The sequence below is a fragment of the Penicillium coprophilum genome (assembly GCF_028826855.1).
Source record: "Penicillium coprophilum strain IBT 35676 chromosome Unknown utg000006l_segment0_segment0, whole genome shotgun sequence".
Taxonomy (NCBI): domain Eukaryota; kingdom Fungi; phylum Ascomycota; class Eurotiomycetes; order Eurotiales; family Aspergillaceae; genus Penicillium; species Penicillium coprophilum.
This window is the reverse complement of record NW_026622725.1, coordinates 3,501,086-3,515,087: the sequence shown is the minus strand read 5'-3', so window position 1 is coordinate 3,515,087 and position 14,002 is coordinate 3,501,086. Positions and strand designations below refer to the sequence as shown.

Genomic DNA, 14,002 nt, shown 5'->3' with positions numbered 1-14,002 from the left:
AAGTCATTTCTACCTCCATACCCCCGCTTCACTTTCCTGGTCTCACTGAAGACCATTTCCACTCGCAAACCCGGTCAATTTTCGCATTGTTTCTCTCAGACCGAGCTCTGACTAGCGCTTTCGGGGTGGATCCTGCGGCCAACCGAGACCGCGGAGCATACAAGGAGGCTCTGCCCTTTCTTTTTTTCCTCTCACATCTGAACTGGACTTAGTCTCGCAACGTTCTGCGATAATTTGCAACATCTAGCGAGTGAGGCTTTAAGTTTACTGGCACTGCAGGACATAGCAGTTGTTTTGTCCTGCTTGTCTGGTCCTGTTGAAAAAGCCCTGCCTTCGTGCAACGTGCATTTTTTTACCTTATCTAACTTTCAGGCCGACCTTCTATGACTGGACATGCGTGGGACCGCCGATTATTTACTTGAATACCGATTATGCGATTCGACCACAATACAAACCCATAAGTTCGCCGGAAATTCACGAACAACATGGTGAAATCAGACGTGCGCAAGGATTACTATGCGGACCTTGGGCTCCAGCCTAGCGCAGAGGCTGAAGACATTAAAAAGCAATTCAGGAAACTAGGTTAGCGTTGCAAAAGCTATGATATCATGTGATAATTGGAAGATTGCTAACTTAGAGGCAAAGCACTCAAATACCATCCAGACAGGAACCCAGGGCGAGAAGTCGAGTTCAACGCCAAATTCCAGGCCATCCAGGCTGCCAATGAGATCCTCAGCGACCCTTCGCAACGACTGAAATACGACACCGATCGGTTACGAGCAGGCTACGGCAAGCATTACGGACCGGCCAAGGCGAATACCCAGCGCAAAACACAGACCCCCACCTATCCTCCTCGTCCTGCACCAACCGCCTCGGCGTCTGCAAGCTCACAGTATGCGAAACCCACCCCGACTACCCCATCGGCCGGCGCTCAACGATACGCATCTCATGCGCGTGCCGGACCACAACAATTCAAACAACAGGATAATGCGCAAACAAGGGCAGATGCATTCCGTGGCTTTAATAATATGAGAGGAGCTCAGCCATCTGGATGGCAAGGCTTCGATCCTGCGACTGGTCGTGCCACTGGTGGTGTCCCAGGTCCTGGGGGACAGCGCCATCCCTTTGGAACTTCTGCGCAGTCTACCCGGCCCAAATCTGCCTTTGAGGCCCACAATTCCCATTCCAAAGCGCAGTCTTTCAAGAAGAAGCAGGGCTTTGCGCCTGGGGTAGCTGGTGGAGACGAACCAATGGCCCGCAACACCTCTGCCTATACCAATAATAGTCGGGCTGAGCGGATGAGCAGCCAATACTTCAAGCCTGCTGTGCCCCCAACTGCGAAGAAACCAGAATCACCTGAGCCGCCTGAACCCAAATCTCGCCATTCATACACCCCGGATTTCGAACGACCCAGTAGAAGCTATGCCCAGGCAGGCAAGGGCGAGAAAACTTTCTTTTCAAGTACTAGATTAGGACGTTCCGCCACCATGCGTACCCCTTCAGGTTCTTCCCATCAAAAGGCGCATACAGGCAAAAGCAGCCCTACATCTGGCCGATCTGGGAGATACCGTAGCGCCAGCCCCTCGCCCAGGCGGAATCCCAATAACTATGACTCCACCAGCTCCAGTGAAGGAGAAGAGACTATGCCAAAACCGAAGGCTGTACCAAAGAGTCGACTCGGGCCGCATCAAAAGTTCGCCGATTTCTACAACGCAGAAACAGCAAACCCCAGAAATGGTATGGACGCCGCTTCCTTCCTCCGTGCAAATGGGCTTCAAGAAGTCGACCTGCCAGATGGTAGCTACGTACTCCGTTCGATGCCTCGGAATTCCCCCCTAATCAACGTTCCCCTGCTGACAAGGATGGCCCCAAAGGACACACCTCGGATAGCGCTGCTTTCCCAAAAAGCTCGTATCGATCGGACCAGCAGGCTAACCCATCGGATTCCTCCTCTTCTGTCAAGTATGTTCGATCCGCCTACCTTGAAGTTGTTCCGCCTCATCTGACAGATACTGGTATTAGCACCGACTCGGCAAAAAATGCGCAAAGACCCCATTCTGCCGCATTTGGACGTAGCAGCACAAGTGACTTGCACAAGAAGTTCTCTGCAGATGATTGGCGAGATCATTTGGGTCAGTTCGATTTCTTGAGCTCTGTATCACCAAACAAAGAGTCACTTCCAAGATCGCCTGCCTCGCAGAATCGGGGGCGTACGAATATTCGAAACGGACAGACACAAACTTTCTCGACTAGATCACCACTGCCAAATCCTTTTGGCCCCACGCCTCTGTATCAAGCTTCACAGTCACCACAGCAACCACCAACCCCCTTTGCACAGGCAAAATTCTCTGCAGATTCATGGTCTGAGCAGCTTCGAAATCTCTCGTGGAATGTACCAGAGGCCGAGAAAGCCAAACAAACGTCAAATGCAGCGCCGCCTCGTAGCCCCAAGAAGCAGCCCAGGGCAGGCGTCAAAGTGCGGAGCGCTCCGCAATCGGCAAGTGTTGCGACTGAAGCAGACGAAGCTAAAGAAACCATCAATGGTCAGGCTCCTGGGCCGGCTGGGACAGCAGCACCAGACGTTGAAGAGATGGACCTCGACGAGGATCTGCCTACTCCTCCGAGTATGCCGCCCAAGGCCCCAGTCGAAGAACCAAATAATGGCAGCTATCCTGATTTAGCTTCTCAGGCTGTGCCAGATGCACCTCCTGTGAAGAAGCCCAAGCCTCCCCAAAGCACAGACACTCGCACGCCTCTATTTAACCTCGATAATCTCCGCAACACTGTACCATTCACCAACCCGACTGGCGGAGGCATCGAGAACCTAGAGGATTTCCACACCACACTCCCCTTCGAATCCCAAGCCAAGCAGCAAAGGACCACAAGAAACGACATCCGACCTCGTGTACTGCAACTACCAAACCCTCCCAAACGACCCTGGGCCCCGAAACCAGTCCCCTTAGCACCAACCTCTAAGCAACTTGTCCTCCCCCGGGAAAAATGGAACTGGTACGTTTCAGCAATGGGCACGTATATGCATGAATGGAACGCTTTCAACGGCCGCATGCTCACGCACTTTAATGCGCGCCAAGAAGCGAACGAAACCGGTCTCGCGCCGGGCTGGATTAGTGCCGTCGGAGACTCTACCCGTCTCAAAATGAACGGCGCAGACGACGAAAGCAACGATGGCACTGTCAAGACCAGTAAGGACTTTGATGATTATCACGTTGACGAATTCCTCGTCCCTGGTACCAGTAAGGGCGGCTTTAGTGCCTATCTCCGCGGTATCGAGGAGGATATACAAGTGCGCAAGCACTGGGATGTTGCCTGTGAGCTGCATCGGGAATGCATCCTCGATCTCGGACGACTGAGAGAGTGGATTCGGGATGGCGGGAAGGTGGCTTGAGTTTCTATTTACATTGGAAAGTCATTGCTGAAGCTGAACTTGCATTTTCAGTCTTTAGTGTTGGGAGACTCTGATTTGATCTGACATGTTTTTCTCCCTTCTGGCGACCTTTCTTCTTTTTCACTTCTATTGATGTCTTCTACATACCTTTTTCTTTTCCTTTTGCGATGCATAATGACTTGGTGTTGTGAATACCCGGGATTTTTATCACACATAGATATGCCTGATTCGTTTGGGTTTTTATTTCATGGATTTGTTGAGTACTAGGGTTATACGTAATATCAAGACTCAAACCATCTAGCAATAGATGTATCCTTATGTTGTCTCTTTCTCAGTTCCATGGCTTTTGCCGTTCACCTTCTACTATGGCTATACTGGGTTTATATTACCTCTGTGTTCAGTTGAAATGATTCTCGATGGAAGACTAATGCTTACATGTCAGACTATATATCGCATTATAGGGAGCCTGCTACCGGAATTTGACATCGCTGTGAGTCCCCGGGTCTTTTTTAGAACTGCTTGTGACCTCTCTAACCTTTTAAGTCTATGGACGCGAAGAGGTACTAGCAATGAGCAGTTTCTTTTACCTCAAGACATCCTCAAAAGGTCCAAAAATCATGCCAGGGTTCTAGTGTATCCTAGGTTATACATGGAAAAGCCGTTTTCGCTTTTTCATTCTCTTTGCGGCCTACCTATGAAACTGAAGATATCCTGAAGACTTCTTGACAGAATATCTGAACAGCCCACTGAAAAGACATCACAAGGCCGCCATGAGCGGCCAACTGTTACTGTTATGGGAAAAGCACTATGTTGGGAGCCCTTGCCCTAACCCTGTCTGCCTGAGGCGCCAGGGCAAATTCAGGTACCAAGGCATTAAGGCATAAAGGCATCAAGGCACCATGCCCCGCCACCCCGCCGGATCTGTGACCGCGGCAATTTGCGGAAAATTGGTCTGACTCACTGGAGATCAAATTCGGAAAAGAAATAGCTCCATTGTAGTGAAACTAGGAATCCCTAAAATAACCCCGATCAATATTGTTGGTCGAATTTGCCCAGAAAAATCACACCGGCAAACCTGATCTTGGCTCCGCTGTCGGGTACGGACATATTCTCTCTTGCCTTCGAACCTACCCCACCATCCAAACCAATTGATCGTGGAATTTGTTGACATTGTCAAGCGTGCAATCATGGTTTCAATCGTTCTAGGAAGTCAATGGGGAGATGAAGGTATGAACGAAACCCCTCCAGACATTGGACATGCTAACGAATGAACAGGAAAGGGGAAAATCACAGACATGCTGTCGCAGGATGCGACACTTTGCTGCCGTGCAGCCGGCGGACACAGTACGTGCAATTCGCGTTTCATCCCCCTCATTTTGGGGTTTCAAAACGACACCAAAAGCCTGACAAGTGACTGACCAAATCGTCTTTTCTTCCATACAGATGCCGGCCACACCATTGTCCACGAGAATGTCACTTACGACTTCCACATCCTTCCCTCCGGCCTCGTCTCGCCGAAATGTATCAACTTGATCGGCGCCGGTACCGTCTTCCACGTTCCCAGCTTCTTCAAGGAACTGCGTGATATCGAGGCCAAGGGCCTGAAGGGCGCCGCCCAGCGCATCTTCGTCTCTGACCGCGCACACGTCTGCTTCGACCTGCACTCCGTCGTCGACGGTCTCGAGGAAAAGGGTCTCGGTGGCCGCAAGGTCGGCACCACCGGCAAGGGTATTGGTCCCTGCTACAGTGACAAGGCCGCACGCCGCGGTGTGCGCGTCGGCGAGATCCTGGACGAGGTCACCTTCGAGCGCAAGCTGCGCACCCTGGACACCTCATACCGCACACGGTTCGGTGATCTGGCCTACGATGTCGAGGAGGAGATCGCGCGATTCAAGGTACGCACGAAACCCAGCCATTTTTCTTCATTCCATCAAGAAAGAGCCCCATGAGGCGATTGTAGAAATGGACAACTCCTCCCTCTTTAGCTACTTCTGTTAATTGACCAAAAACATCGCTGACAATATATAGGAATACCGCACCCTCTTGAAGCCCTACATCGTCGACCAGCTCGAGTTCCTGCAGGAGCACAAGAACTCGCCCAACACACTGGTCGAAGGCGCTAACGCCCTCATGCTCGACCTCGACCACGGCACATACCCGTACGTGACCTCTTCATCGACCGGTCTGGGCGGAGCCGTGCAAGCACTTGCCCTGAACCCCGCCAGCATCAAGTCCGTGATCGGTGTCGTGAAGGCCTACACGACGCGTGTTGGCTCTGGACCTTTCCCCAGCGAGCAGCTCAACGAAGTCGGCGAGAAGCTGCAGAAGGTTGGACGTGAGTTTGGTGTGACTACTGGTCGTCGTCGTCGCTGTGGATGGTTGGATCTTGTCCTGTGCCGCTACTCCCATGCTATCAACCACTACACCGCGTTGAACTTGACAAAGCTTGATATCCTTGATGACTTTGATGAGATCAAGGTTGGTGTTGCTTATATCTTGCCATGTGGAAAGCGCACTACGGGTACTTTCCCTGCGGATCCTAATGTCGTCGAGAATATTCAGGTTGAGTATGTTACTCTGCCTGGATGGAAGTCGAACACTATGGGTGTGCAGCGTTACGAGGATCTACCTCCTAATGCTCGTGCTTACATTGAGTTCATTGAGCGTGAGCTTGGTGGTGTTCCTGTTAAGTGGATCGGTACTGGTCCTGCCAGAGAACACATGATCGCTCGTGATTAAATGCATCTCTTTCTTTCTTCTCTGTTTCGTTTTTTTTTTCCCTCACGAGTCAGTGACTGTTCGTTCATATTGCGATGTATTTGGGATATGTGATATAAAGTTTCCTCTTTGTCTCATATTCAACGATTTAGATGTCTCGAGAATGGATCTGGTTAGAGCGGGAGGCAGTTACCCAAGTCTTTTCCTGTTTATGATTATGTTTCGGTAGATGTGTGAAGATGAAAATCGAGTCCTGGATAGAATAATGGCAATGACTAGAAGATATTGTACATGAAATCAAAAAGTGAAGGTCAAACCTCCGTAACCTTCGTATCCAGAAAAGAATCCCGCAAGAACAACCAGTAGAGTATAAGACATGGAGGAGAGAAGTCTAAATTAGAAACACAGAGCACCCAAGGGTGTATAGTACACAAAGATCGGAAAAAAGAGATGCGAGAACGCCGCCCAATGCCAGAATGGTTGCTTCTTTTCACTTTCGGTTGATCTAGTATCACTGGATAGCAACCTTGCTATCCATGAAACGACCAATTATAAATGCCAGCGTGGCTGGCAAGAGTTGATCTCGGATTCAACTCAAAAATTTAGAAACGGAAAGAGTCGTCACCGAAAGAATCATCGAACGAGCGGCGAGGACGAGATGAGCCGCGGTCACCACGGCCGAAACTACGCTCGCCACGGTCGCCGCGAGAGAAGCCGCCACGGTCACCACCGCGGGAGAAGCCACCACGATCACCACCACGGGAGAAGCCACCACGATCACCACCGCGGGAGAAGCCACCACGATCACCACCACGGGAGAAGCCACCCTCGCGACGCTGGCGGGAGCCGTTACCCATGCTGACACCATCAGCTCGGTTGAGACCCATTTGCTGGGTCAATCTAGGGCTGAGCTCGGGGAGGGTCTGCATCTTGTAACCAATGGTGAACATCTGGTTGAGTGCCTGAATGGCTTCTCTCTTGCTATTGAAGTTTCCAGTGGTTGTGCCAAGTTGACCCATGTAGGACTTGACCTTGGTGGCATCATCACATTGGGCCAGACCCTCAGTGATCTTGTTGATGATCTCGCCAACTTGTGTGTCGTTGGAGAAGGTCTGGGCAAGATCTGCGTCGGCGGTTTGCAATTCTGTGTCCAACTTCAATGGGAGACGACCCAGGCGCTTTCTGTAGACATCCTGTTCGGCCCTGTGCATGAACAGCCAGCCCTCACCTTCCTTGCCAGCACGGGCTGTGCGGCCGAGGCGGTGAATGTAGGTCTCACGATCACGAGGAACACCAACTTGAACGACGTGGGTGACATCCGGGAAATCCATACCACGAGCAGTCACGTCAGAAGAGAACAAGATACCCTCGCGAGCCTTGCGGAAGTTATCCGCGCTGCGAGTTCGAAGTGCCTGAGTAAGACGGGAGTTGATCTCGAGCATTCTCATGTTAGCCATAGAAGACTTGCGGAACTCGAAAGAGCGAGCAATGGCGTTGAAAGCATCAGCGGCAATTTTGGTCTCCGCAGTGGAGTTGAAGTAGGCGATCGCCTTGAAAGGTCGCAGCTGCTCGCCGTTATCCCGGCGCGCTTGCCAGTTCTGAGCGAGCTCGAGAAGGGCGGGCAGGCTGTTTTCGAGACCGCGCGTGTAGACAAGCTTCTGGGGCACTCTGACGTGGGTGGGAACTTCATCTTCACGAACAGTATTGACGTGCTTGAAGTTTGGCTTCAAGGTCTGACGAACCATCTGCATAACTTCTCTGGGGACGGTGGCCGAGAACATGAGCGTCTGGCGGTCCACCTTTGTGGGGCTGGGAAGCAAGGTCTGGATCTCTTCAATATCGGGAGCGAAACCCTGGTCCAAAAGGCGATCTGCCTCATCGAGGATCAAAGTGTTCAGCTTGGGGGCAGAAACTCCAGTCCAAGGGTCGGAGAAAATGTCCTTGAGACGTCCCGGGGTGCCGATGAGGAGATGGCAGCCCTCCTGTTGGATCTTGGCAAGACCAGCACGCTTCTGTGTGCCACCAACAGCGGTCTGAACGACAAGGCCAGTGCCAAAGGCAGCCTTTCTAGCCTCAACTGCGATCTGTTCTGCAAGTTCGCGGGTAGGGGAGATGATAAGAGCACGAATTTCGGAAGGACCAGTTCTGGCAGAGCGGCGGCCGACTCTGGACAAATCGACGCTGGGGTCGTTCAAGATATTCTGAAGAGTAGGTACAAGGAAAGCAAGCGTCTTGCCGGTTCCTGTCTTGGCTTGGGCGAGGCTGAAAAAAAAAGTTTCGTACGTTAGCAGACTAATCAATTGTAAAGGCAAATCTATCACTCAAACTTACATATCATCGCCCTTGACAATCTCATGTAGAGTAAGGGACTGCACCTCAGTCATAGTCTTGAGGTTCATCCGATCAGCTTGAATGATGTTTTTAATAATCGAGTTGTGAATGAGATTCCCCGACGCCAGGTCAGCGAACTCTGTGATAAGCGCAGGCTTGGAAGTCTCGGTCTCTTCAACAACCGCCTCCGCAGTAGCCGCAGACATCCTCGGGAAAGAGGAATGGAGCGATCTGGGGGCAGCAATAGATGAAAGAGTAAGAGGAGCCTGCCATTTGGGCAGCTGAGTAGCCAACCGCGCTGAGATTGAGCGAGGCGTTGTGGCGCGCAGCGCATGGGAAACGCCAAATCGGCGAACTGTATTAAGCATCATGATATAATGCTATTGGGAAAAGGGAATGGGGGGATGATGAAGTTGCAAATTGTACTTGGGGCGTTCTCAAGGAGTAGCGCAAAAATAATTACAGGGTCACATGATCCTTATCGAGAGATAACATCCCGAGATAGGGGAAATCATCAACAAGTGTGGCAAACACGGCAAACACGGCAAACATGGCAAATCTGCCAAATCTGTCAAATCTGCTAAAGAACTAGCCAATCAAACCACACGACATCCGACAAAGTCAACTCATATCATACTCGAACATAGGTTGAACCTACGAATCATGTATTTTTCAGCTCGTACATGGATATCCATCAGGCTTGAGATCGGATAAACTTTGTTGAAACCAATATGTGAGCCATTGATGCCAATCCACCCGGACAATGTTAGTAGCAAGGTTCTTAATACAGTATGCTTTTGCTACCGTTTGTCTCTTCTTCAAGGCAGTCGCTAGGAGAAAACTCATTGGCTGAAATTGCTGAAATCCACAGAGCACCCGTAAAAAGTACAAATGATTGGAGCTTGGTGTCATCCCTGTGTGTATTGTATGTTGTAAAATCCTGGTCATGTGATCAGACAATCAAACCAAACAAGCAGGTCAAACATGGCAAACATATCGGCCTCGGGAGGTTTGGCCCCCAAGGAACAAAAACGTGGAAACTTCGAGCATTGAAGACCATGGACAGCCTTGCCCGATAACAGGGTTGGTAAGCATCAGGGAGAAATGTAGGTCGCTGACCAAACATCTTTTTCTAAATCAGCCGCAAGTGGATTGTTGGAAATACCTAGGTACCCAATAAACATATCTTTAGCCTATTTGTTGCTAACCCTGCATGTGGGTAGATCTAATCTGTCACCTATAAAACATCCTGTCCCTTCTTCCCAAAACAAAACAAGAACCCGCCCTTCTCCACTTCACTGATCCTATATCATGGCCCCTATTGACATAGTCATTATCGGAGGCTCAGTTGCGGGCCTTCATATTGCTCACTCTGTACTTCGTGATGTACCTGATGCGAAGGTTGTGCTGATCAACCCCTCAACCAGCTTCTTCTGGAATATTGCTGCCCCACGCATCGTCGCCAAACCCAAGGCTTTCCGCCCCGAACAGTATTTGCTCCCAATCAGAGATGCTTTTGCAGGCTACCGACCCGACGCGTTCGAGTTCCTTCCTGGAGTTGCAACTGCTATCGATACCGCTGCCAAGTCGGTCTCTGTGACGCCCAACAAGGGCGAGCCCAAGACTCTACCATATGATTATCTCGTGATCGCATCGGGCAGCACTACATCTGCTACCACTGGCTCGCTCACCGGCACATCCATCCCATTCAAGCAGTCGGGCCGCGATGACATGGAGCAGCTGATCGAGGCGGCACAGGGACACATTGCTAGTGCCAAGGAAATTGTGATCGGCGGTGCAGGCCCCATCGGTGTTGAGCTGGCTGGTGAGCTTGCTGAAGCCGTGGAACAAAGTGGCAAGGCTGGCAAGGTCTCCATCACGCTTATCTCAGGGACAGATCGCGTGCTACCGATGCTCAAGTCATCCGCCAGCTCTGCCGCACTCAAGATACTGCAACAGAAGAAGGTCAAGGTCGTCACCTCGAAGCAAGTCATTGGCGTCGAGACTCCGGCCGACGATAGTTCCAACTGGACAGTCTCTCTGGAAGGCGGAGATAAGCTTTCGGCTGACCTGTATATTCCCACTACCGGTGCGACCCCCAACAACAGCTTTATTCCAGCTCAGTTCCTGGACAAGGACGGGTGGGTGACAGTGAATAAGGAGATGCGTGTTCAGTCAACTGACGGGTCAATTCTGCCTATCTTTGCTGCTGGCGATATCACCAATAACTCCATGCGTCTCGGTTTCAAGGCTACGGAGCAAGCGCATGTGGCAGCGGCCAATCTCAAAGCTGCCATTGTAGGTGGTGCTGCCATCAAGACCTACAACCAGGGCGATAGCATTATGATGGTCGTGCCTATCGGTGAAGCTGGTGGTACTGGTCAGGTCTTTGGATTTGTGCCGTTTAGCTTCATGGTCAGGATGATCAAGGGCAAGCACTACTTCATTGAAAAAGCTCCTAGCGCACTCGCTGGCAAGTCCTAGGTTATTCCTAGGCATGGTTAGGTTGATCAAATTCGCGCATTTTCGGTTTAGCATGCTGATACATATTCGATGACTATATACTCCTGTACTTAATGCATAATTTTTTTTAAGGGAATATGTCCCAGCAGAACAATGACAGTCTATACCGGTTTTTACCTAAGACGGCCGACTCCATTGCTAAAAAATCACCGCATCCAGTCGGGTTGTATATTAATCAACAATTATTACCCGTTAAGATGCCGAGGGTTACGGTTTTCCTACCGAAAATGGCTGTCTCCCGTCGGCTTAGGTTGTCTTCAATTCATCCGTTCTCCACTGTTTTTTAAAGAAAAACTGGATCTGTTGCCACCATTATGTGTTCATAGTCTAATGGTTGAATCTATGCTAGGAGCATGGGTATACAAAATCATGCGTATCAAAGGCAAAACCTGCAGCAAGTGGAGTCTCATCAGGAGCATCACCATCTCGAGTAGCTTCTCCGTTGCTTTATAATAAAAAGGCCAAGTTCTTCGATCCTCGGTACAGCCCCGCTTTGATGAAGAGCTCAATCGTCATATATAAATAGCTCCCACAATTGAATTCCTGCTTCTCATCTTTATCTTTCGTACTCCGTGCATATCTACATAATGTCTGCCAACAAGGTTCTCACATTCAAGAAGATTCCCCAGGGATTCCCCGTTGCTGGGGAGCACCTGGTCGTCGAGACCGCCGAGTATGATTCCAACGTTGCCACTCCCGATAACGGAGTCGTTCTGCAATCCCTCTACACCAGCTACGACCCCTACATGCGTGGCCGCATGCGTGACGCTTCGACCAAGTCGTACGCCCCTGCCTTCCCTCTCAACAAGCCCATTGACAGCCGCACCATCGCCAAGGTCCTGCGCTCCAACAATGCCAACTACAAGGAAGGTGACTTGGTCGTTGGCCACGTTCCTATCCAGGAGTACATCGCCCTCGGCGAGCAGGAGCTGGTCCGCATCCAAAAGCTGGACAACCCTCTCAACATTGAGGACATCCGTGTCTTCCTCGGTCCTCTCGGTATGCCCGGTCTGACCGCATACTCATCTCTGTACGAGATTGGCAAGCCCAAGAAGGGCGAGACCATCTTCGTCTCTGCTGCCAGTGGAGCTGTCGGCCAGCTGGTCGGTCAGCTCGCCAAGCACGAGGGTCTGCGCGTCATTGGATCCGTCGGTTCTGACGAGAAGCTCGAGTACATCACCAAGACTCTCGGCTTCGATGGTGGCTTCAACTACAAGACCGAGAAGCCCGCCGATGCCCTTGCCCGTCTCGCCCCTGAGGGCATTGACATCTACTACGAGAATGTCGGTGGAGAGCACCTCGAGGCTGCCCTCGATGCTATGAACAACTTCGGCCGTATCGTCGTCTGCGGTTTGATCTCCCAGTACAACTCTGCTCCGTACCCCATCAAGAACATCCACAATGTTCTCGTCAAGCGTATCACTATGCGCGGATTCATTGTCGGCGATAAGGGTATGGGTGATAAGTATGCCAAGGAGCACCAGGAGAATGTGCAGAAGTGGATCAAGGATGGCTCATTCAAGGTTCTCATCCATGAGACTGTGGGCATGGACAACGCTGCCGATGGCCTGGTTGGTATCTTCCACGGCAAGAACCTGGGCAAGGCTGTTTTGAAGTTCTAAGTGCTTTATGAGACTCATGAAATAACGAGATGCCTGGTGCATAGTTTTTTTGTTTAGACATTAGGTATTTAATACCTCGGTTAGGACTCTTCAGTATATAGGAATGGATATCTCTCAGAATAGTCAAATGAAATAAAAGTGGCATATAATGAAATATGAAAAGACAAACCAACATCAATTTTGTGATCAACTCCATGTAGAGTACAACATAGACAGCAAGACGATGACCACAGGGCTAAATGTTTCTCACCAGAGTGTCGGCCAATTTCGGCTGGGCGGACAGCCACCGACCAATCAAATGTCCCGCAAAAGGATGACATACCGAGTCGGACTCCCGAGGTCTCCAACTTCATCCGCTTGTATTCGAACGGCGTTTCTGCTTCTTCACGACCATACTCTCCACTCACAATGGCTTCATTCGCACGCTCATCTCTGCTGCGACAGACTCTTGGCCCCCGGCCCTTCCTCCAGAAGAATGTCGGCGTCTCGCAGGTCGTCGCTTTCCATGCCTCCGCTAAGAAGCAGATCCTGCCCCCGTTGCCTCGTAAGTAGAGTGCCTGCCACGAGGCTTACTGAGATATTGCCAACGGAGAGATCCGTTGGTTGTTGCTTATGAGAAGTTACTAATGTATTCTTTCGCGATACAGAGACTGTTGAGGGAACCAGTATGTGATTTCCGCGCCTTTCCTATCCCGACCCCCCTTCCCTTTTCGATAGCATTGAGTATAACCCGTATGGAAATGGATGGAGATACACTATCTCTGTTACGTCCGGCGCTCAAACAATGCCTCCCCGTCGAATCGCAATACCGCCTTCAAGTCTTCGATATTAACCTATCCCGATAGTGAACGACCCTGTTCCCGTTCCTGAAACCCATCCCTCCGAGGGCAGCTACCACTGGACTTTCGAGAGGTTTGTGCTCCCTTTTTCGCACTGCAAATTAGACCTACGCAGCTTCTTCCGACCACTCCGACATGCCCAATGAACAGAAAAAAACCCCGACTAACATCTATCCTAGACTGGTCTGCGTCGGCCTTGTCCCTCTCACCATCGCTCCCTTCGCCGCCGGCTCCCTCAACCCCGTCATGGACGCCATCCTGTGCTCTCTGCTTGTCGCCCACTCGCACATCGGATTCCAGTAAGAGCCTCCCCGCGCTATTCCGCTCTCAGATCTACCCCAGATCTGCAATCTAGGAATCGCAATCTAACATTTCTCTACTAGGGCCGCCATTGTCGACTACTTCCCTCCTCATCGTGTGCCCAAGTTCCGCGCTACCTGCAACTGGCTCCTGCGCGCATTCACCCTCACCACCGCCGTCGGTCTGTACGAGTTCGAGACGAACGATGTTGGTGTGACCGAGGCTCTGCGCCGTATCTGGACAGCATAGAGTGCTGCTGCGGT

At 51.0% G+C, this 14,002-nt stretch overlaps 6 protein-coding genes across 6 annotated transcripts; 5 read left to right on the top strand and 1 right to left on the bottom strand.

The window, feature by feature from the left end:
- Positions 1 to 485: 485 nt before the first annotated feature.
- On the top strand, positions 486 to 3,406 carry N7500_010308 (uncharacterized protein; the record flags this gene model as incomplete). The annotated part of the gene is made up of 3 exons (XM_056681446.1): positions 486 to 582; positions 646 to 1,797; positions 1,875 to 3,406. The coding sequence occupies 3 exons, from the start codon at positions 486 to 488 to the stop codon at positions 3,404 to 3,406; spliced, it is 2,781 nt and encodes a 926-aa protein (XP_056528828.1).
- A 1,187-nt stretch (positions 3,407 to 4,593) lies between these two features.
- adB (adenylosuccinate synthase ADE12) lies at positions 4,594 to 6,145 on the top strand (the record flags this gene model as incomplete). The annotated part of the gene is made up of 4 exons (XM_056681445.1): positions 4,594 to 4,633; positions 4,682 to 4,750; positions 4,850 to 5,301; positions 5,435 to 6,145. The coding sequence occupies 4 exons, from the start codon at positions 4,594 to 4,596 to the stop codon at positions 6,143 to 6,145; spliced, it is 1,272 nt and encodes a 423-aa protein (XP_056528827.1).
- A 581-nt stretch (positions 6,146 to 6,726) lies between these two features.
- Positions 6,727 to 8,826, bottom strand: helA (putative DEAD box RNA helicase HelA; the record flags this gene model as incomplete). The annotated part of the gene is made up of 2 exons (XM_056681444.1): positions 6,727 to 8,386; positions 8,456 to 8,826. The coding sequence occupies 2 exons, from the start codon at positions 8,824 to 8,826 to the stop codon at positions 6,727 to 6,729; spliced, it is 2,031 nt and encodes a 676-aa protein (XP_056528826.1).
- Positions 8,827 to 9,766: 940 nt separating this feature from the next.
- On the top strand, positions 9,767 to 10,939 carry N7500_010305 (NAD(P)/FAD-dependent oxidoreductase; the record flags this gene model as incomplete). Its single annotated transcript, XM_056681443.1, has 1 exon — positions 9,767 to 10,939. The coding sequence occupies one exon, from the start codon at positions 9,767 to 9,769 to the stop codon at positions 10,937 to 10,939; it is 1,173 nt and encodes a 390-aa protein (XP_056528825.1).
- Positions 10,940 to 11,565: 626 nt separating this feature from the next.
- Positions 11,566 to 12,600, top strand: N7500_010304 (MDR family NADP-dependent oxidoreductase; the record flags this gene model as incomplete). The annotated part of the gene is made up of 1 exon (XM_056681442.1): positions 11,566 to 12,600. The coding sequence occupies one exon, from the start codon at positions 11,566 to 11,568 to the stop codon at positions 12,598 to 12,600; it is 1,035 nt and encodes a 344-aa protein (XP_056528824.1).
- A 408-nt stretch (positions 12,601 to 13,008) lies between these two features.
- Positions 13,009 to 13,988, top strand: N7500_010303 (CybS family protein; the record flags this gene model as incomplete). Its single annotated transcript, XM_056681441.1, has 5 exons — positions 13,009 to 13,144; positions 13,248 to 13,265; positions 13,446 to 13,512; positions 13,619 to 13,738; positions 13,823 to 13,988. 5 exons carry the CDS (start codon positions 13,009 to 13,011, stop codon positions 13,986 to 13,988), a joined length of 507 nt encoding a protein of 168 aa, XP_056528823.1.
- Positions 13,989 to 14,002: the final 14 nt, after the last annotated feature.